The sequence below is a fragment of the Perognathus longimembris genome, unplaced genomic scaffold (assembly GCF_023159225.1).
Source record: "Perognathus longimembris pacificus isolate PPM17 unplaced genomic scaffold, ASM2315922v1 HiC_scaffold_4562, whole genome shotgun sequence".
In the NCBI taxonomy this organism is placed as follows: domain Eukaryota; kingdom Metazoa; phylum Chordata; class Mammalia; order Rodentia; family Heteromyidae; genus Perognathus; species Perognathus longimembris.
Window position 1 is genome coordinate 27,721 of NW_025959893.1, and position 16,108 is coordinate 43,828.

The 16,108-nt window shown below is 43.5% G+C and overlaps 1 protein-coding gene across 1 annotated transcript in view; it reads right to left on the reverse strand.

Moving 5' to 3' along the window:
- Positions 1 to 13,686, reverse strand: part of LOC125344857 (ankyrin repeat domain-containing protein 26-like) — a 38,473-nt gene extending 24,787 nt beyond the window's left edge. Inside the window, exons 1-7 of the mRNA XM_048337169.1 lie at positions 13,496 to 13,686; positions 12,750 to 12,864; positions 12,421 to 12,594; positions 11,451 to 11,557; positions 8,585 to 8,747; positions 5,203 to 5,309; positions 2,320 to 2,482 (exon numbers count right to left, since the gene is read on the reverse strand). Coding sequence (XP_048193126.1) covers positions 2,320 to 2,482; positions 5,203 to 5,309; positions 8,585 to 8,747; positions 11,451 to 11,557; positions 12,421 to 12,594; positions 12,750 to 12,864; positions 13,496 to 13,686 — 1,020 coding nt within the window. The remainder of the gene's footprint in view (positions 1 to 2,319; positions 2,483 to 5,202; positions 5,310 to 8,584; positions 8,748 to 11,450; positions 11,558 to 12,420; positions 12,595 to 12,749; positions 12,865 to 13,495) is intronic.
- Positions 13,687 to 16,108: the final 2,422 nt, after the last annotated feature.

Below are 16,108 nucleotides of genomic sequence, written 5' to 3' on the forward strand. Positions count from 1 at the left end.
CCTAAGTCTTCTAAGAACAAACTATTGAAAGGGTTGCTTCTCTAACTGTTGGTTCCTCATACCTCCACCCTTTTGCATCTGTAAAGTGTGGGGCAGTTACCAAATCCTCCCTGGGAAATAGTCTGTACAGAGTTGCCAAAATGATCAGTACACTGGAGCCATTTCTCAAGTGGTGGAAATGTCAAACAATCAAACAGGACAAAGTTAGAGGAACTTGCCTCATATGCTCAGTAGCAGAAAAGTTAAAAAAAAATTCACATTGGATTATCCGACTCTATCGGATTTTTGGTGCTTAGCACTTCCAGGCTGATGATGTCTGATCTGTGTCAACATAACAGACACAATGGATGGGCTACCAGAGTTGAAGTCATTTAAAAATGCAATTGGCTAACATGCAGATTCAGAAAACTCTGCTTCTCCCTGACTCTTGGTGGATGACCTGAGTATCCACAGGAAACTTGAAATTCACAGAGGGTCAGCTTCTATTTAGCAAAAGACAATGCCAACATGTTTCTCAAGACTGTTTAAATGGGAGTGAAAGACTGTAGGTTGGAAGGAAAAGGGTGTCTTTCTGGAAGCCCAGAGACAAGGCCAGTAATATTTCTTTTATGTTCTAAGAGATGAAAAAACCAAAGAATAGCAAAGGAAAATTAGGCTTATATGGATGGAAATAAAAGGATCAAGAGAGCAACATATGATCTGCTCTGAAGTTTTGAGTTCCTGAGTGACATATATGGACATGTATCAATCCTGTGTCCCTTATGTCTAGGAGCAGTATCTGAGACTTGAGAAAATCCTCAAATATCCATGCCTGGTACATCTAAAGTATTTGAAAAGTTGGGACCTTAGAGGCGATGTGGATGTGAAAATTTGTTATCTTTCTGTTAGTCAGTGTGCGGAATAATTCTTCTGGAGAACAACAGGAAACAAGAGACATTGCATTCTCATCTCTCATCTACTGAGTGAATTTCTTTCATGCCTTGGAGGTACAGGGACAATCGCTTACTGACAACTCTTACAATCCCTAGGTAGAGCTAGAGTAGGGACTATTGTTCAATTTACGATGCAATTCCATTCAAAATTATACACTATCTGCCACCTGTTACAAATCACATTTCAGTAATGAGAGCTCCACTTATCTTAAGGGGCTTTAAGTGTCAAAGAATCTATCGCAGTAATCAGTTTAGCTTTTCTCTGCTTTTGCACAAAATTCCAGTTAAATCACATATTCTGGTCAACTAAGAATCCTCCTAAATACATTTCTTGAGATGATTGTATGGCAGTCTTTCTCAACCTGAGCATTGTTATACACCAAATGAAAGGCCACTGTATCCATACACGACCACTACATGGACAAGTAAGCAGGAAATTTTGTAAGATGATTATTTTCTGAGGAGGTGGGGAGGATGTGCACTAAAAAGAGCCAACTGTATCTTTTTATTGATGGAGAACCTGGTCGTGAACCCCAAAGCCAACAGCAGAATCCAGAGGGGAAGAAGGACAGTTAGGAGAGGAAGGCAGGAAGAGACAGAGAGGGGCCTGATACAGCATCAGGAATGGAACCCAGATATCAGCAGGTAATTAAACAACCTGCCCTGGTGCCCGCAAAAGCAGCCTTGAGAAAAACAAAGCCCAAAAGGGCACAAAGGAGGACGGCATGGCCAGCAACATGCGAGGGGCAGGGATCTGAGGGGAGAGGCTGGGGAGCCTCAAGTGGTTTTGGAAAGAATATTGGGCTTTTCTGTGCCCTCCCCATCTCCCCGGAAGGTGGAGAGAGGAATTCCTCCCAGGACAGAGTCAGAAGAGGAACAATCTCTTCTGGGGTCCTTGCGGCCCAGGACAAGAGGGAGTTTCGCAAGGGCTGCCATCCGGGCACTTGGCCATCGCAGTTTGGTTTAATGAGTTAGCAGAGGGGAGTACGCCAGAGAAATTGCTTGGGGCAACCAACATTCTGTTTGTCTTTATCGGATTTCTGGGAGTTATTGAAGTAGGAAGGCTTCAACGAAGGTGACTAGTTCAACTAATGATCACATTCAGCATGGCCCCTTCAACTTGATCAGTTATACATTCCATCCTCCTTCAAGTTCACTTCTTGTATACAGTAGCCTCGAGGGCCACTACCAGGTTTGGATAATTTCTCTGCATAGCCAATCTCCTACACATTATGTTTCCCCCTGGGATTCTGAAGGTACATTGAGATTTCCTAGTTTCAGGAGTGCACCAGGCTCTTCCTTGTCCACACTTAGTGCATCAGCACACATAGTTCGTCCTGCTATTAATAAAGTTAGGAACGTGACAGCATTATGGAAGATTAATTACCTCACTCACGTTTACCTCTGAACCATTCAGTTCCATATCCGGTGGTATCATATCTGTTTCAAGTTGTGTTTTCACGTGGAGTTTCTTAGTATGCTCTTCTTCGGGAACATTTTCATGAGATGCAGTAGTTTCTTCGTTGCTTTCCTCTTGTCCCCGGCATTTACTGTGAATAAGTGCGATCATCTTAACATTTTGATTAATAAAGGGAAAGGTCACTTTGTGAGCTCTCTTGTCAGATATCGATGTGACATTGCATAAGATCAAGCAAATATGATGTGTCGAAAACTTTGTACACTTTCCATGTATAATTTAAGGAGAAATGAGATATCTTAGGAAGGACAATGAGAATACATAAGATGTTCATTATTAGACTGTAATACAAGCAACAGACACGAAGAATTCCACTGGTCTGCTCACATCCCATCTGATTGGGAAAGGATATTATCCTCTTTGGGCTTAAAGAACTCCTAAAGTTCTTAAGAAATTCAAGAAAGTTGTGATCTAAAAATCTAAGAGATTAATGGATGGTTTTATGCTCACTTGGCTTTGTTCAAGCAGGAAAAGCAGGTCACTACTATCAAAGATGTGGCCCTGCTTGCAACCCATGCATAGGGAGAGGTTATACATTGAGTAAAGTAGACACTGCACAGATCTCTAAGAATAAAGATGCTGAAGTAGCTGGAGAGACTATAAATCAGTACCAGAACACATTCCTCATATGTGCAGAACTCTTGAGTCAGTGCCAGCACCACTAGAAAGCAAGGCCTGAGATGAAGAACCCACACCATTGCTATGTCCTGCTGTGCTAGCCTTCTGCATGATATCTGCCAGCTGAAGTCACTAATTCAGCCATCCAAAACTGAGCTGGAGAAGGAAACAGCAGCAGATGTAAATAGCATGGGAAAATTATCTGTTTAGCCCTCAAGGAGACCATAAGGGGTATTATCATGTGGTCTTAATTAGTGCAGCCACAGCAAAAATTGATTTGGATAGTTCAGTCCACCCAATAGTATCTCTAGCAGAGATGTCAATACCTTGCTTAGGCAGAATCCTGACAATATTTTGAGATGCACAGTTTACAGTAAGATTAAGGGCTACTAAAGTAGTAATTTCATAGCCTGGTTTCTCTTCAGATTGTATAAATCGTTTGCCTTTTACTATGATAACAATTTATCTTCACACTCAAATTTTTAAGTGAATATAATTTCTACAATAGATAATGAGGTATACATTATCAATATAATATTTTCTATCTGTGTATAGTTGAAGATTTCCACAGATTAACCAATGTAAGTATTCGAAAACTCAACTATTCATGTTTGTGCATTCTCACTAATGTCAAAACAGAAAAACTTCTCCCACAACAAATTTTGTGGTAGTAATTCTAGTGAAAACATTTTTAAAGGTATTAACAATACTGAGTCATTCTCTGAGGTAGATAACTTTCAAATGGAAATGTTCTTCATTTCCTCGGAGTCTGATAAAATATATTGTAATACATAGTAAGCTCAAAGTAAAATGAATACAGTCTCTTGGCTGCTCAAATCACTATCATTAGTTTTGAAAGTAATGTAATGAGAATTAGGTTATAGTAGTTTCTGTAAGAAGGTAATCAGTGAGCTACTTCTAGGACATAAAATTCAGTCTACATGTGCAACTTTCCAATCACTGATAAACATATACTAAACACTTTTTGGAAATGAGGAAATATAGATAGAATTTCCAAGGTCATTGATAGAGCAAGTATGAAATCTATGAACTAAATTAACTCATTTGTGTGAATATAAAGCCTGTCTTTCCTTTCTGTGTCACCCAACAATAACCTGTAATCACTGAAGGAAAACCATCCCTTATTTCTCACTCTCATGTCCATTAAAATAAAAACTCATTAGATCACATTGAAATCAACAACATTAAGGCACATTAGAAATAGAAGAGAAAAAACAATTGAATGGAGTATATAGAAACAGTTACTAACCAGCTTGTGATGCTATATTATTAATATTAGTAAAGAAAGAAGTAATCTCTAAAACAAAAAATGCTTCTGGAGTTTCTGTTTATGCTTCATTTTGCATTTGTAAAGAAAACACAAGACAGTACCAATGATGAAATTTTGTGTAATTGTTAAGAATTCATTGTGAGCCCTATAAGTAAACTACAAATATGAATTATACAAATGACTTGAGCTTCCATTAAGAATACAAAGCATCAATGCATCCTGAGGGTATTATGAATCCTCCCAAACAGTGTAAACTACATGCTGTAATTTACATAAATGCTTTTATATGAAGTATTCAAACTTGATTTGGCACACTTAGTGACTCACATCTGTAATCCTAGCTACTCAGGAGACAGAGGTCAGGACCACAATTTGTAGCCAGCTTGGGCAGATGTGTCTGAGACTCTCCCTAACTAAGCACCAAAATCCAGAGGGGCAGTTGTGGCTCAAATGGGAGAACGCTTGCCTTGAACAAAACACTTGCGGGCAGCTACCAAGCCTTAATAGGACACACACACACACACACACACACACACACACACACACACACACACACAAGAATTCTTCAACACAGGGTCTGGGTCTTGCTATGGAGCCTTCTACTGGTTGAGTCCTGACCCCAGGCCCTTTTGCTTTCTTTCCTGTTTGAATAGTGTCTCCCTCTTGCTGAAACTACAATCCTCCTAAACCTTCCCTCTCAATTAATTAGCTAGGGCTTTAGTTTAAAGCCATTATGCCCAGCTTAAATAAAAGCTTTTAACCCTGCAGCTCACTTGGTAGGTTGTATGATTTAGTATTTTCCCTACTTAGTATTTCTGAATTGAGTGATTGTTTCCCATCTAGAATACATGCAAGGTCATGAAAAACTGATCAAATAGCCATACTTTTCCATGTCATCAACTTCGCCTTCATTTTCTTCATTCTTTAATGTTGTTTCTGTCTTCTGGTGTTCACATTCCTTTTCAGGAGTGGTAATTGCCAAGGCTTCATCCTATGAAACAATAATAAATATTTATATTTACCCTACGTTACATTTCCTAAGAGAACAGGAAAATTCAATGCAAGATCCTGTGTGGGTAAACACTCAATACAGAGAGTAAAGATCTATTAAAATCATCTTTGTGACTCTCTGGCCCCCTCCTCTAGGAAAGCCTCCCTAGCTCCCATGGGTGAGTGTCCACATGAACCCTGGTACACTGTGAAAATTCCCTAGAAATTTACTGCCCCCTCAAACTTCAGTTGCTTCAGAGCATTTGTCGTGTAGTTCCTATATAGTTTCGGGGCTTACAGCAGAGGATCACAAGAAACCAATAGCTATGATGCTAAGTGAAATGAACTCAATTTTATTGAAATGATTGTTATATCAATGTTGTAACTACTTTCAACATCCCATGTGTATCTGTAGTTTCTACTATTGATGATGTTTTTGTGTCACCCTCTTGTGATTGTAGCTACACTATCTCTGTAATCTTATCTGAGTATACAGGAAACCGTGTATACTGGTACTAGAATTAGGAAATTGAAAGGGAATACCAAAATTGAGAGACTAAGTGTAAAATAAGAGAAACAACAACAAAAGCAATACTTGCAAAACTGTTTGGTGTAAGTGAACTGAACACCTCAGGGGGCATAGGGGAAGGGGAGGGGGGTATAAAGGACAAGGTAACAAACAGTACAAGAAATGTATCCAATGCCTAACGTATGAAACTGTAACCTCTCTGTACATCAGTTTTATTATAAAAATTTGAAAAAAAAAGTTTCAGGGCTTACAAATAGCCTGACTGCTACTGGGCATGATACTTTCATTATAAAAGAAACCTGTAAGTTCTGACCTACATAGGAAATTTAAAATACCTTATGACCACTCTGCTTTATCGAATTTTCCTGTGCTCATTACTATGTAGTCCATCTGTATCCAGTTACTCCAGTTAAGTGGAGGAATATTTTCCTAAGTCTTCTAAGAACAAACTATTGAAAGGGTTGCTTCTCTAACTGTTGGTTCCTCATACCTCCACCCTTTTGCATCTGTAAAGTGTGGGGCAGTTACCAAATCCTCCCTGGGAAATAGTCTGTACAGAGTTGCCAAAATGATCAGTACACTGGAGCCATTTCTCAAGTGGTGGAAATGTCAAACAATCAAACAGGACAAAGTTAGAGGAACTTGCCTCATATGCTCAGTAGCAGAAAAGTTAAAAAAAAATTCACATTGGATTATCCGACTCTATCGGATTTTTGGTGCTTAGCACTTCCAGGCTGATGATGTCTGATCTGTGTCAACATAACAGACACAATGGATGGGCTACCAGAGTTGAAGTCATTTAAAAATGCAATTGGCTAACATGCAGATTCAGAAAACTCTGCTTCTCCCTGACTCTTGGTGGATGACCTGAGTATCCACAGGAAACTTGAAATTCACAGAGGGTCAGCTTCTATTTAGCAAAAGACAATGCCAACATGTTTCTCAAGACTGTTTAAATGGGAGTGAAAGACTGTAGGTTGGAAGGAAAAGGGTGTCTTTCTGGAAGCCCAGAGACAAGGCCAGTAATATTTCTTTTATGTTCTAAGAGATGAAAAAACCAAAGAATAGCAAAGGAAAATTAGGCTTATATGGATGGAAATAAAAGGATCAAGAGAGCAACATATGATCTGCTCTGAAGTTTTGAGTTCCTGAGTGACATATATGGACATGTATCAATCCTGTGTCCCTTATGTCTAGGAGCAGTATCTGAGACTTGAGAAAATCCTCAAATATCCATGCCTGGTACATCTAAAGTATTTGAAAAGTTGGGACCTTAGAGGCGATGTGGATGTGAAAATTTGTTATCTTTCTGTTAGTCAGTGTGCGGAATAATTCTTCTGGAGAACAACAGGAAACAAGAGACATTGCATTCTCATCTCTCATCTACTGAGTGAATTTCTTTCATGCCTTGGAGGTACAGGGACAATCGCTTACTGACAACTCTTACAATCCCTAGGTAGAGCTAGAGTAGGGACTATTGTTCAATTTACGATGCAATTCCATTCAAAATTATACACTATCTGCCACCTGTTACAAATCACATTTCAGTAATGAGAGCTCCACTTATCTTAAGGGGCTTTAAGTGTCAAAGAATCTATCGCAGTAATCAGTTTAGCTTTTCTCTGCTTTTGCACAAAATTCCAGTTAAATCACATATTCTGGTCAACTAAGAATCCTCCTAAATACATTTCTTGAGATGATTGTATGGCAGTCTTTCTCAACCTGAGCATTGTTATACACCAAATGAAAGGCCACTGTATCCATACACGACCACTACATGGACAAGTAAGCAGGAAATTTTGTAAGATGATTATTTTCTGAGGAGGTGGGGAGGATGTGCACTAAAAAGAGCCAACTGTATCTTTTTATTGATGGAGAACCTGGTCGTGAACCCCAAAGCCAACAGCAGAATCCAGAGGGGAAGAAGGACAGTTAGGAGAGGAAGGCAGGAAGAGACAGAGAGGGGCCTGATACAGCATCAGGAATGGAACCCAGATATCAGCAGGTAATTAAACAACCTGCCCTGGTGCCCGCAAAAGCAGCCTTGAGAAAAACAAAGCCCAAAAGGGCACAAAGGAGGACGGCATGGCCAGCAACATGCGAGGGGCAGGGATCTGAGGGGAGAGGCTGGGGAGCCTCAAGTGGTTTTGGAAAGAATATTGGGCTTTTCTGTGCCCTCCCCATCTCCCCGGAAGGTGGAGAGAGGAATTCCTCCCAGGACAGAGTCAGAAGAGGAACAATCTCTTCTGGGGTCCTTGCGGCCCAGGACAAGAGGGAGTTTCGCAAGGGCTGCCATCCGGGCACTTGGCCATCGCAGTTTGGTTTAATGAGTTAGCAGAGGGGAGTACGCCAGAGAAATTGCTTGGGGCAACCAACATTCTGTTTGTCTTTATCGGATTTCTGGGAGTTATTGAAGTAGGAAGGCTTCAACGAAGGTGACTAGTTCAACTAATGATCACATTCAGCATGGCCCCTTCAACTTGATCAGTTATACATTCCATCCTCCTTCAAGTTCACTTCTTGTATACAGTAGCCTCGAGGGCCACTACCAGGTTTGGATAATTTCTCTGCATAGCCAATCTCCTACACATTATGTTTCCCCCTGGGATTCTGAAGGTACATTGAGATTTCCTAGTTTCAGGAGTGCACCAGGCTCTTCCTTGTCCACACTTAGTGCATCAGCACACATAGTTCGTCCTGCTATTAATAAAGTTAGGAACGTGACAGCATTATGGAAGATTAATTACCTCACTCACGTTTACCTCTGAACCATTCAGTTCCATATCCGGTGGTATCATATCTGTTTCAAGTTGTGTTTTCACGTGGAGTTTCTTAGTATGCTCTTCTTCGGGAACATTTTCATGAGATGCAGTAGTTTCTTCGTTGCTTTCCTCTTGTCCCCGGCATTTACTGTGAATAAGTGCGATCATCTTAACATTTTGATTAATAAAGGGAAAGGTCACTTTGTGAGCTCTCTTGTCAGATATCGATGTGACATTGCATAAGATCAAGCAAATATGATGTGTCGAAAACTTTGTACACTTTCCATGTATAATTTAAGGAGAAATGAGATATCTTAGGAAGGACAATGAGAATACATAAGATGTTCATTATTAGACTGTAATACAAGCAACAGACACGAAGAATTCCACTGGTCTGCTCACATCCCATCTGATTGGGAAAGGATATTATCCTCTTTGGGCTTAAAGAACTCCTAAAGTTCTTAAGAAATTCAAGAAAGTTGTGATCTAAAAATCTAAGAGATTAATGGATGGTTTTATGCTCACTTGGCTTTGTTCAAGCAGGAAAAGCAGGTCACTACTATCAAAGATGTGGCCCTGCTTGCAACCCATGCATAGGGAGAGGTTATACATTGAGTAAAGTAGACACTGCACAGATCTCTAAGAATAAAGATGCTGAAGTAGCTGGAGAGACTATAAATCAGTACCAGAACACATTCCTCATATGTGCAGAACTCTTGAGTCAGTGCCAGCACCACTAGAAAGCAAGGCCTGAGATGAAGAACCCACACCATTGCTATGTCCTGCTGTGCTAGCCTTCTGCATGATATCTGCCAGCTGAAGTCACTAATTCAGCCATCCAAAACTGAGCTGGAGAAGGAAACAGCAGCAGATGTAAATAGCATGGGAAAATTATCTGTTTAGCCCTCAAGGAGACCATAAGGGGTATTATCATGTGGTCTTAATTAGTGCAGCCACAGCAAAAATTGATTTGGATAGTTCAGTCCACCCAATAGTATCTCTAGCAGAGATGTCAATACCTTGCTTAGGCAGAATCCTGACAATATTTTGAGATGCACAGTTTACAGTAAGATTAAGGGCTACTAAAGTAGTAATTTCATAGCCTGGTTTCTCTTCAGATTGTATAAATCGTTTGCCTTTTACTATGATAACAATTTATCTTCACACTCAAATTTTTAAGTGAATATAATTTCTACAATAGATAATGAGGTATACATTATCAATATAATATTTTCTATCTGTGTATAGTTGAAGATTTCCACAGATTAACCAATGTAAGTATTCGAAAACTCAACTATTCATGTTTGTGCATTCTCACTAATGTCAAAACAGAAAAACTTCTCCCACAACAAATTTTGTGGTAGTAATTCTAGTGAAAACATTTTTAAAGGTATTAACAATACTGAGTCATTCTCTGAGGTAGATAACTATTTCAAATGGAAATGTTCTTCATTTCCTCGGAGTCTGATAAAATATATTGTAATATATACAAAGGTAAAAAAAATGAATACAATCTCTTTGCTGCTCAAATCACTATCAGTTTTGAAAGTAATGTAATGAGAATTAGGTTATAGTAGTTTCTGTAAGAAGGTAATCGGTGAGCTACTTCTAGGACATAAAATTCATTCTACATGTGCAACTTTCCAATCACTGATAAACATATACTAAACACTTTTTGGAAATGAGGAAATATAAATTGTATTTCCAAGGTCATTGATACAGCAAGTATGAAATCTATGAACTAAATTAACTCATTTGCGTGAATATAAAGCCTGTCTTTCCTTTCTGTGTCACCCAACAATAACCTGTAATCACTGAAGGAAAACTTTCCCTTATTTCTCACTCTCATGTCCGTTAAAATAAAAACTCATTAGATCACATTAGAAATCAACAACATTAAGGCCCGTTAGAAATAGAAGAGAAAAACAATTGAATGGAGTATATAGAAACAGTTGTTAATCAGCTTCTGATGATACATTATTAATATTTGTAAAGAAAGGAGTGATCTCTAACACACAAAAAGGCTTTTGGAGTTTCTGTGTATGCTTCATTTTGCATTTGTAAAGGGAACATAAGACAGTATTATGATGAAAATTTTGTGTAATTAAGAATTTCATTCTGAACCCTTAAGTAAACTACAAATATGAATTATACAAATGGCTTGAGCTTCCTTTAAGAATACAAAGCCTCAGTGCATACTGAGGGTATTATGAATCCTCCCAAACAGTGTAAACTACATGCTGTAATTTACATAAATGCTTTTATTTGAAGTATTCAAACTTGATTTGGCACACTTAGTGACTCACATCTGTAATCCTAGCTACTCAGGAGACGGAGATCAGGATCACAATTTGTAGCCAGCTTAGGCAGAAATGTCTGAGACTCTCCCTAACTAAGCACCAAAATCCAGAGGGGCAGTTGTGGCTCAAATGGGAGAACGCTAGCCTTGAACAAAAAACTTGCGGGCAGCTACCAAGCCTTAATAGGATACACACACACACACACACACACACACACACACTCAAAAGTCCTTGAATACAGGGTCTGGGTCTTGCTATGGCGCCTTCTACTGCTTGAGTCCTGACCCAAGGCCCTTTTACTTTCTTTCCTGTTTGAATAGTGTCTCCCTCTTGCTGAAACTGCAATCCTCCTAAACCTTCCCTCTCAATTAATTAGGTAGGGTTTTAGATTAAAGCCATTATGCCCAGCTTAAATAAAAGCTGTTAACCCTGCAGCTCACTTGGTAGGTTTTATGATTTAGTATTTTCCCTACTTAGTATTTCTGAATTGAGTGATTGTTTCCCATCTAGAATACACGCAAGGTCATGAAAAACTGATCAAATAGCCATACTTTTCCATGTCATCAACTTTGCCTTCATCTTCTTCATTCTTTAATGATGTGTTGCTCATGTGTTGTTCATCTTCCTTGGCAGCATTGCTAATTTCTAACAGGATATCCTATGAAACAATAAAAAATATTTATATTTACCTTAGGTTATATTTCCCAAGAGAACTGGCAAATTCAATAAAAGATCCAGTGTGGGTAAGCACTCAATACAGAGAGTAAAGATCTAGTAACATCATCTTGGTGACTCACTGGCCCGCTCCTCTAGGAAAGCCTCCCTAGCTCCCATGGGTGAGTGTCCACATGAACCCTGGTACACTGTGAAAATTCCCTAGAAATGTACTGCTTGCTCAAACTCCAGTTGCTTCAGAGCATATGCCATGTAGTTCCTACTAAGTTTCAGGGCTTACAAATAGCCTGCCCGCTACTGGGCATGATACTTTCATTATAAAAGAAACCTGTAAGTTCTGGCCTCCATAGAAAATTTAAAATACCTCATGACCACTCTGCTTTATGGAATTTTCCTGTGCTCATGACTATATAGTCCATCTGTATTCAGTTACTCCAGTTAAGTGGAGGAATATTTTCCTAAGTCTTCTAAGAACCAATTATTGAAGGGGTTGCCTCTCTAACTGTTGGTTCCTCATGCCTCCACCCTTTTGCATCTGTAAAGTGTGGGGCAGTTACGCAATCCTCCCTGGGAAATAGTCTGTACAGAGTTGCCAAAATGATCTGGCAATCTTTCTACGCGTATATGGAATATATATATATATATGTTTATACAAAATAATATATCCATATCCATTGCTTTCTATAAAGTGCAGTTTGCTTAAGTGTTTGTGCATATGTGTTTGTGCATGTGTGTGTGTATTTCTACCATGGTGGAAACGTCTATGTAGATAGATAGAGATGTGTATGTGCTAAGTAGTGATACTTGTATTTCAAGCACTTCAAAGTAAATTGGGGTGATAGATACCTTTCTGATGTTGTCCACGTAGGCCCCAAATGCCACCAGTTTCGCAGCTATCCTGATGTTCCCCACCGAAACGGCGTGCTGGAGGGCAGTTTTCCCACAGGCATCTCTCCTGTTTGGGTTAGCACCATGTTCCAGCAGAATACACACACAGTCCTCTTGTTGGCACTGGGTAGCCTGTTGGGATAGCGTCAGAAAGTGAGTGGTCAGGTCACACGTGGTCTGCTAGTTAGTTCTGGTTCAACGAGGAAGTTTCCCCGTCATCCCTGTATTGGTGTGGTAAGCAGGTCAACCAAGTCCCTCTCAGGTGGCGACGGTTGGGTCCTAGTTACCTTCATCAGAGCTGTGTTGCAGTCGCTATCCACAGCATCCACTTCACAACCCCTCCTCAGAAGGAGGGTCACCACTTTTGGGTGGCCATAGGCACAGGCAAAATGCAGAGCCGTCCTGTGAGGGTGCAAAGGCCTCTCAGGACCTGGCAGAGCGCGCTCCGAAGCCGCAGCCTCCCCCCGGCAGTGTGGACGCGGAGCCGCGAGGGCCCCACTTCTCCCAACATGGACTCCTGGCTGAAGGGGTTGTAACGCACGCTGGCTTTCCGTCTGTCCTACTAGTGGGGAAACCATGCGTTCCTATGACTACAGAGTGTGGCGAGTGCCAGGGCCTGGGGGTGCAGCCGGGCGACCCCCCCCCCCCAGTGCTGGGCTTCTGGCTTAGCGGGGGCCTCTTCTGGGCTGCTGGGCTGATCAGGCTGAAGCTCACAGCCCTGGGAGGGGCAGCCCCTGGCCCGAGAGGGGGCCCGGGAGAACCCCGCCGACGCCCTGCAGGGCCGAGCCTGTCACCCCCGAGGCCTCGAGCGCAGCAGGGGCGCAAGGCCGTGGCCCCGACTTGGTCAGCAGCGCCTCCGACAGGGCGCGGGGCTGCGAGTGGGGGCGGGATGGGTGCCGGGGACCCGCCCCGCTCTCGGCTGGGAGTCCGTGGGGGGGTTCGGATCCGCCCCGCCCCCGCCCCGCTCTCGGTAGGGGGTCCGTGGGGGGGATCGGATCCACCCGCCCCCGCCCCCGCGGCCCCGGGTCCTCACCGGTCGTGCCTGTCCGCGGCGTTCACGTCCGCCTTCCCCTGCACCAGCATCTTCCGCACTCGGGCCGCGTCGCCCGCGCTGGCCGCCCGGTGCCACTTGGTGACGGCTTTGTAGTGGGCGAGGCCCCGCGGGGAGTCCGCGCCCCCCGGCTGCCCGGCATCCCCCCAGCAGCACCGGAGCGCCCTCCTCATGGCCGAGCCGGGGGCCCCGCACGCCCTTCCCGCCCCTGCCCCTCGTCGGGGATCGCGGGCACTCAGTCAGCTGTCACCGCTCACCGCACCTGCGCAAGGTCTCCCTCCACTGCCACCACTGCCACGGCTCACTGCGCCTGCGCACCGTCTCCCTCCACCGCCACTGCTCACCGCGCCTGCGCACTGTCTCCGTCCACCTCCACCGCTCACCGCGCCTGCGCACCGTCTCCCTCCACTGCCACAGTTCACCGCGCCTGCGCACCGTCTCCCTCCACTGCCAGCACTGAAGCCGCTCACCGCGCCTTCGCACCTTCTCCCTCCACTGCCACAACCGCCACCGCTCACCGTGCGCGTGGCCCAGCGCCGTTGGAGGCCGGTGCGGGGCGCGTGCGGGGCGAGTGCGGGGCGCGCTCCCCAAGGACGCGACCGGAGGCGGGGGGGGGCCCCCAGGCGGGCGCGGGCCGCCCCCACCCCGCCAGCCCCCGGGAGCTGCGCCGCCCCACCGCCCAGCACGGGGACCTGGGCCTCGGAGCCCCGGCTGCAAACCCGAGCTCCACGGCGGCGCCCCCCTGGGTCCGCATGCTGCTTCCAGACCGGGGACGCGGGGGGACACTGGCTGTGACCAAGTCACCAGCACCACCAGTTAAAAAGAGAAAACACTCAGTGAACCACCGTTCTGTGTGAAGCTCACACTTAGGGCTTCTGGAAGAGTCGCTAGCAAATGACAGGTGACATGCATTCTAGAATGGCTCCAGATTCCCTACCGCTTGTTGACAATGCCAAGAATCGGTTTGTGCTTTGTCTTTCTGTTTTTAAATTTTTTTTTTTATGGCCAAAGTGATGTACACAGAGGTTACAGTTGCATCCATTGGGCATTGGGTACATTCCGTGTGCTGTTTGTCACTCCTCCCTCAGTCCCCCCTCCCCCTCCCCCCTCCCCGCTCCCCCCCATGAGTTGGTCAGTTGGTTTACACCAGTTTTGCAAGCATTGCTTTCGGAGTCATTTGTCTTTTTACCCTGTGACTCTCGATTTTGATAATCCCTTTCAGCGTCTCGTTCTGATTCCAGTATATGCAGTTTCCAGTGGATTCAGATAAGATACAGTGATAGTGCAGGTACAACCACAGGAAGGGGATACAAGAAGATCATCAAGAAATTTATTACAGTGGGAAGAGGATCCGAATAACAGCAGACCTCTCCACACAAACCTACCACACGCGAAGAGAATGGAAGAACACCATCCAAATCCTACAGGCCAACAATAGCCAACCCAGAATTCAATATCCAGCAAAACTGGAATTCACCTTCGAGGGAAAAACCAGATCTTTCCATAGCAAAGAGGATCTAAAGGAGTATGTGAATGAAAAACCAACCTTATAGCGAAGTCTAAGAGAGGAACCCCACTCAACAGAAAACCCACAGGACCCCCAGACAGAAACAGAATCAAACTACAACATCCAGAGCCCAACAGAAAGAGCAGCTCAATAAAGAAAAGAAAAGAAGGTGAGGAAAAACAGCCTAACAGGAAAATGGAAGGGAAAAAAACACGCTTATCCTTGATCTCTGTGAATATAAACGGTATAAACTCTCTGACAAAGATGAGCAGACTGACAGAGTGGATCTGTAAACAAAAAGTTGCCATCTGTTGTCTTCAAGAGACCCACCTTACGGCAGGGGACAAAAACAGGCTCCGAATGAAAGGATGGAGCAAGATCTTCCAAGCAAATGCACCTACAAAAACGGCAGCAGTAGCCCTCCTGATCTCAGACAAGCTGGACTTTTCATTAAAATCAACTCAAAAAAGACAAAGAAGGCCACTATATTTTAATACAAGGAAAAATCCAGAATCAAGACATCACAGTGATAATATGTATACTCACCGAACAAAAGAGGCCCTATATATGTCAAGAAAATGCTCACAGAACTACAGAACGAGATAGATGCAAACACAATCATAGTGGGAGACTTAAATACCCCACTCTCTCCAAGAGACAGATCCAGCACCCAGAGGATTAGCAAGGGAGCTGAGGACCTAAGTAATAGCATGTCCCACATGGATCTGATAGATTCGTATAGAGTCTTTCACCCTACAGAGACCCAATACATATTCTTCTCAACAGCCATTCAACAAATAAATAAGACTAAAAACCCTGCCAGAGCAGCCAGCAGGAAACTTGAGGCTGAGTCAGCAGCACCCATTTTCAACCCAATAAAGAAATCTGAGGAGGGAAAGCTCTGCCCAGGGCGGGATGGGCTCCCCCAGGGCAGGAAGGCCTCCCCCAGGGCAGGATGGGCTCCCCCAGGGCAGGAGTGCTCCCTCAGGGAAGAACTAGAAGTGGAGCTATGGGTCATGGTGGTAGAGCCCTGGCAAAAGAGCTCAAGGACAGCTTCCAGGCCTGGAATGTAAGCCCTGACTCAGGAG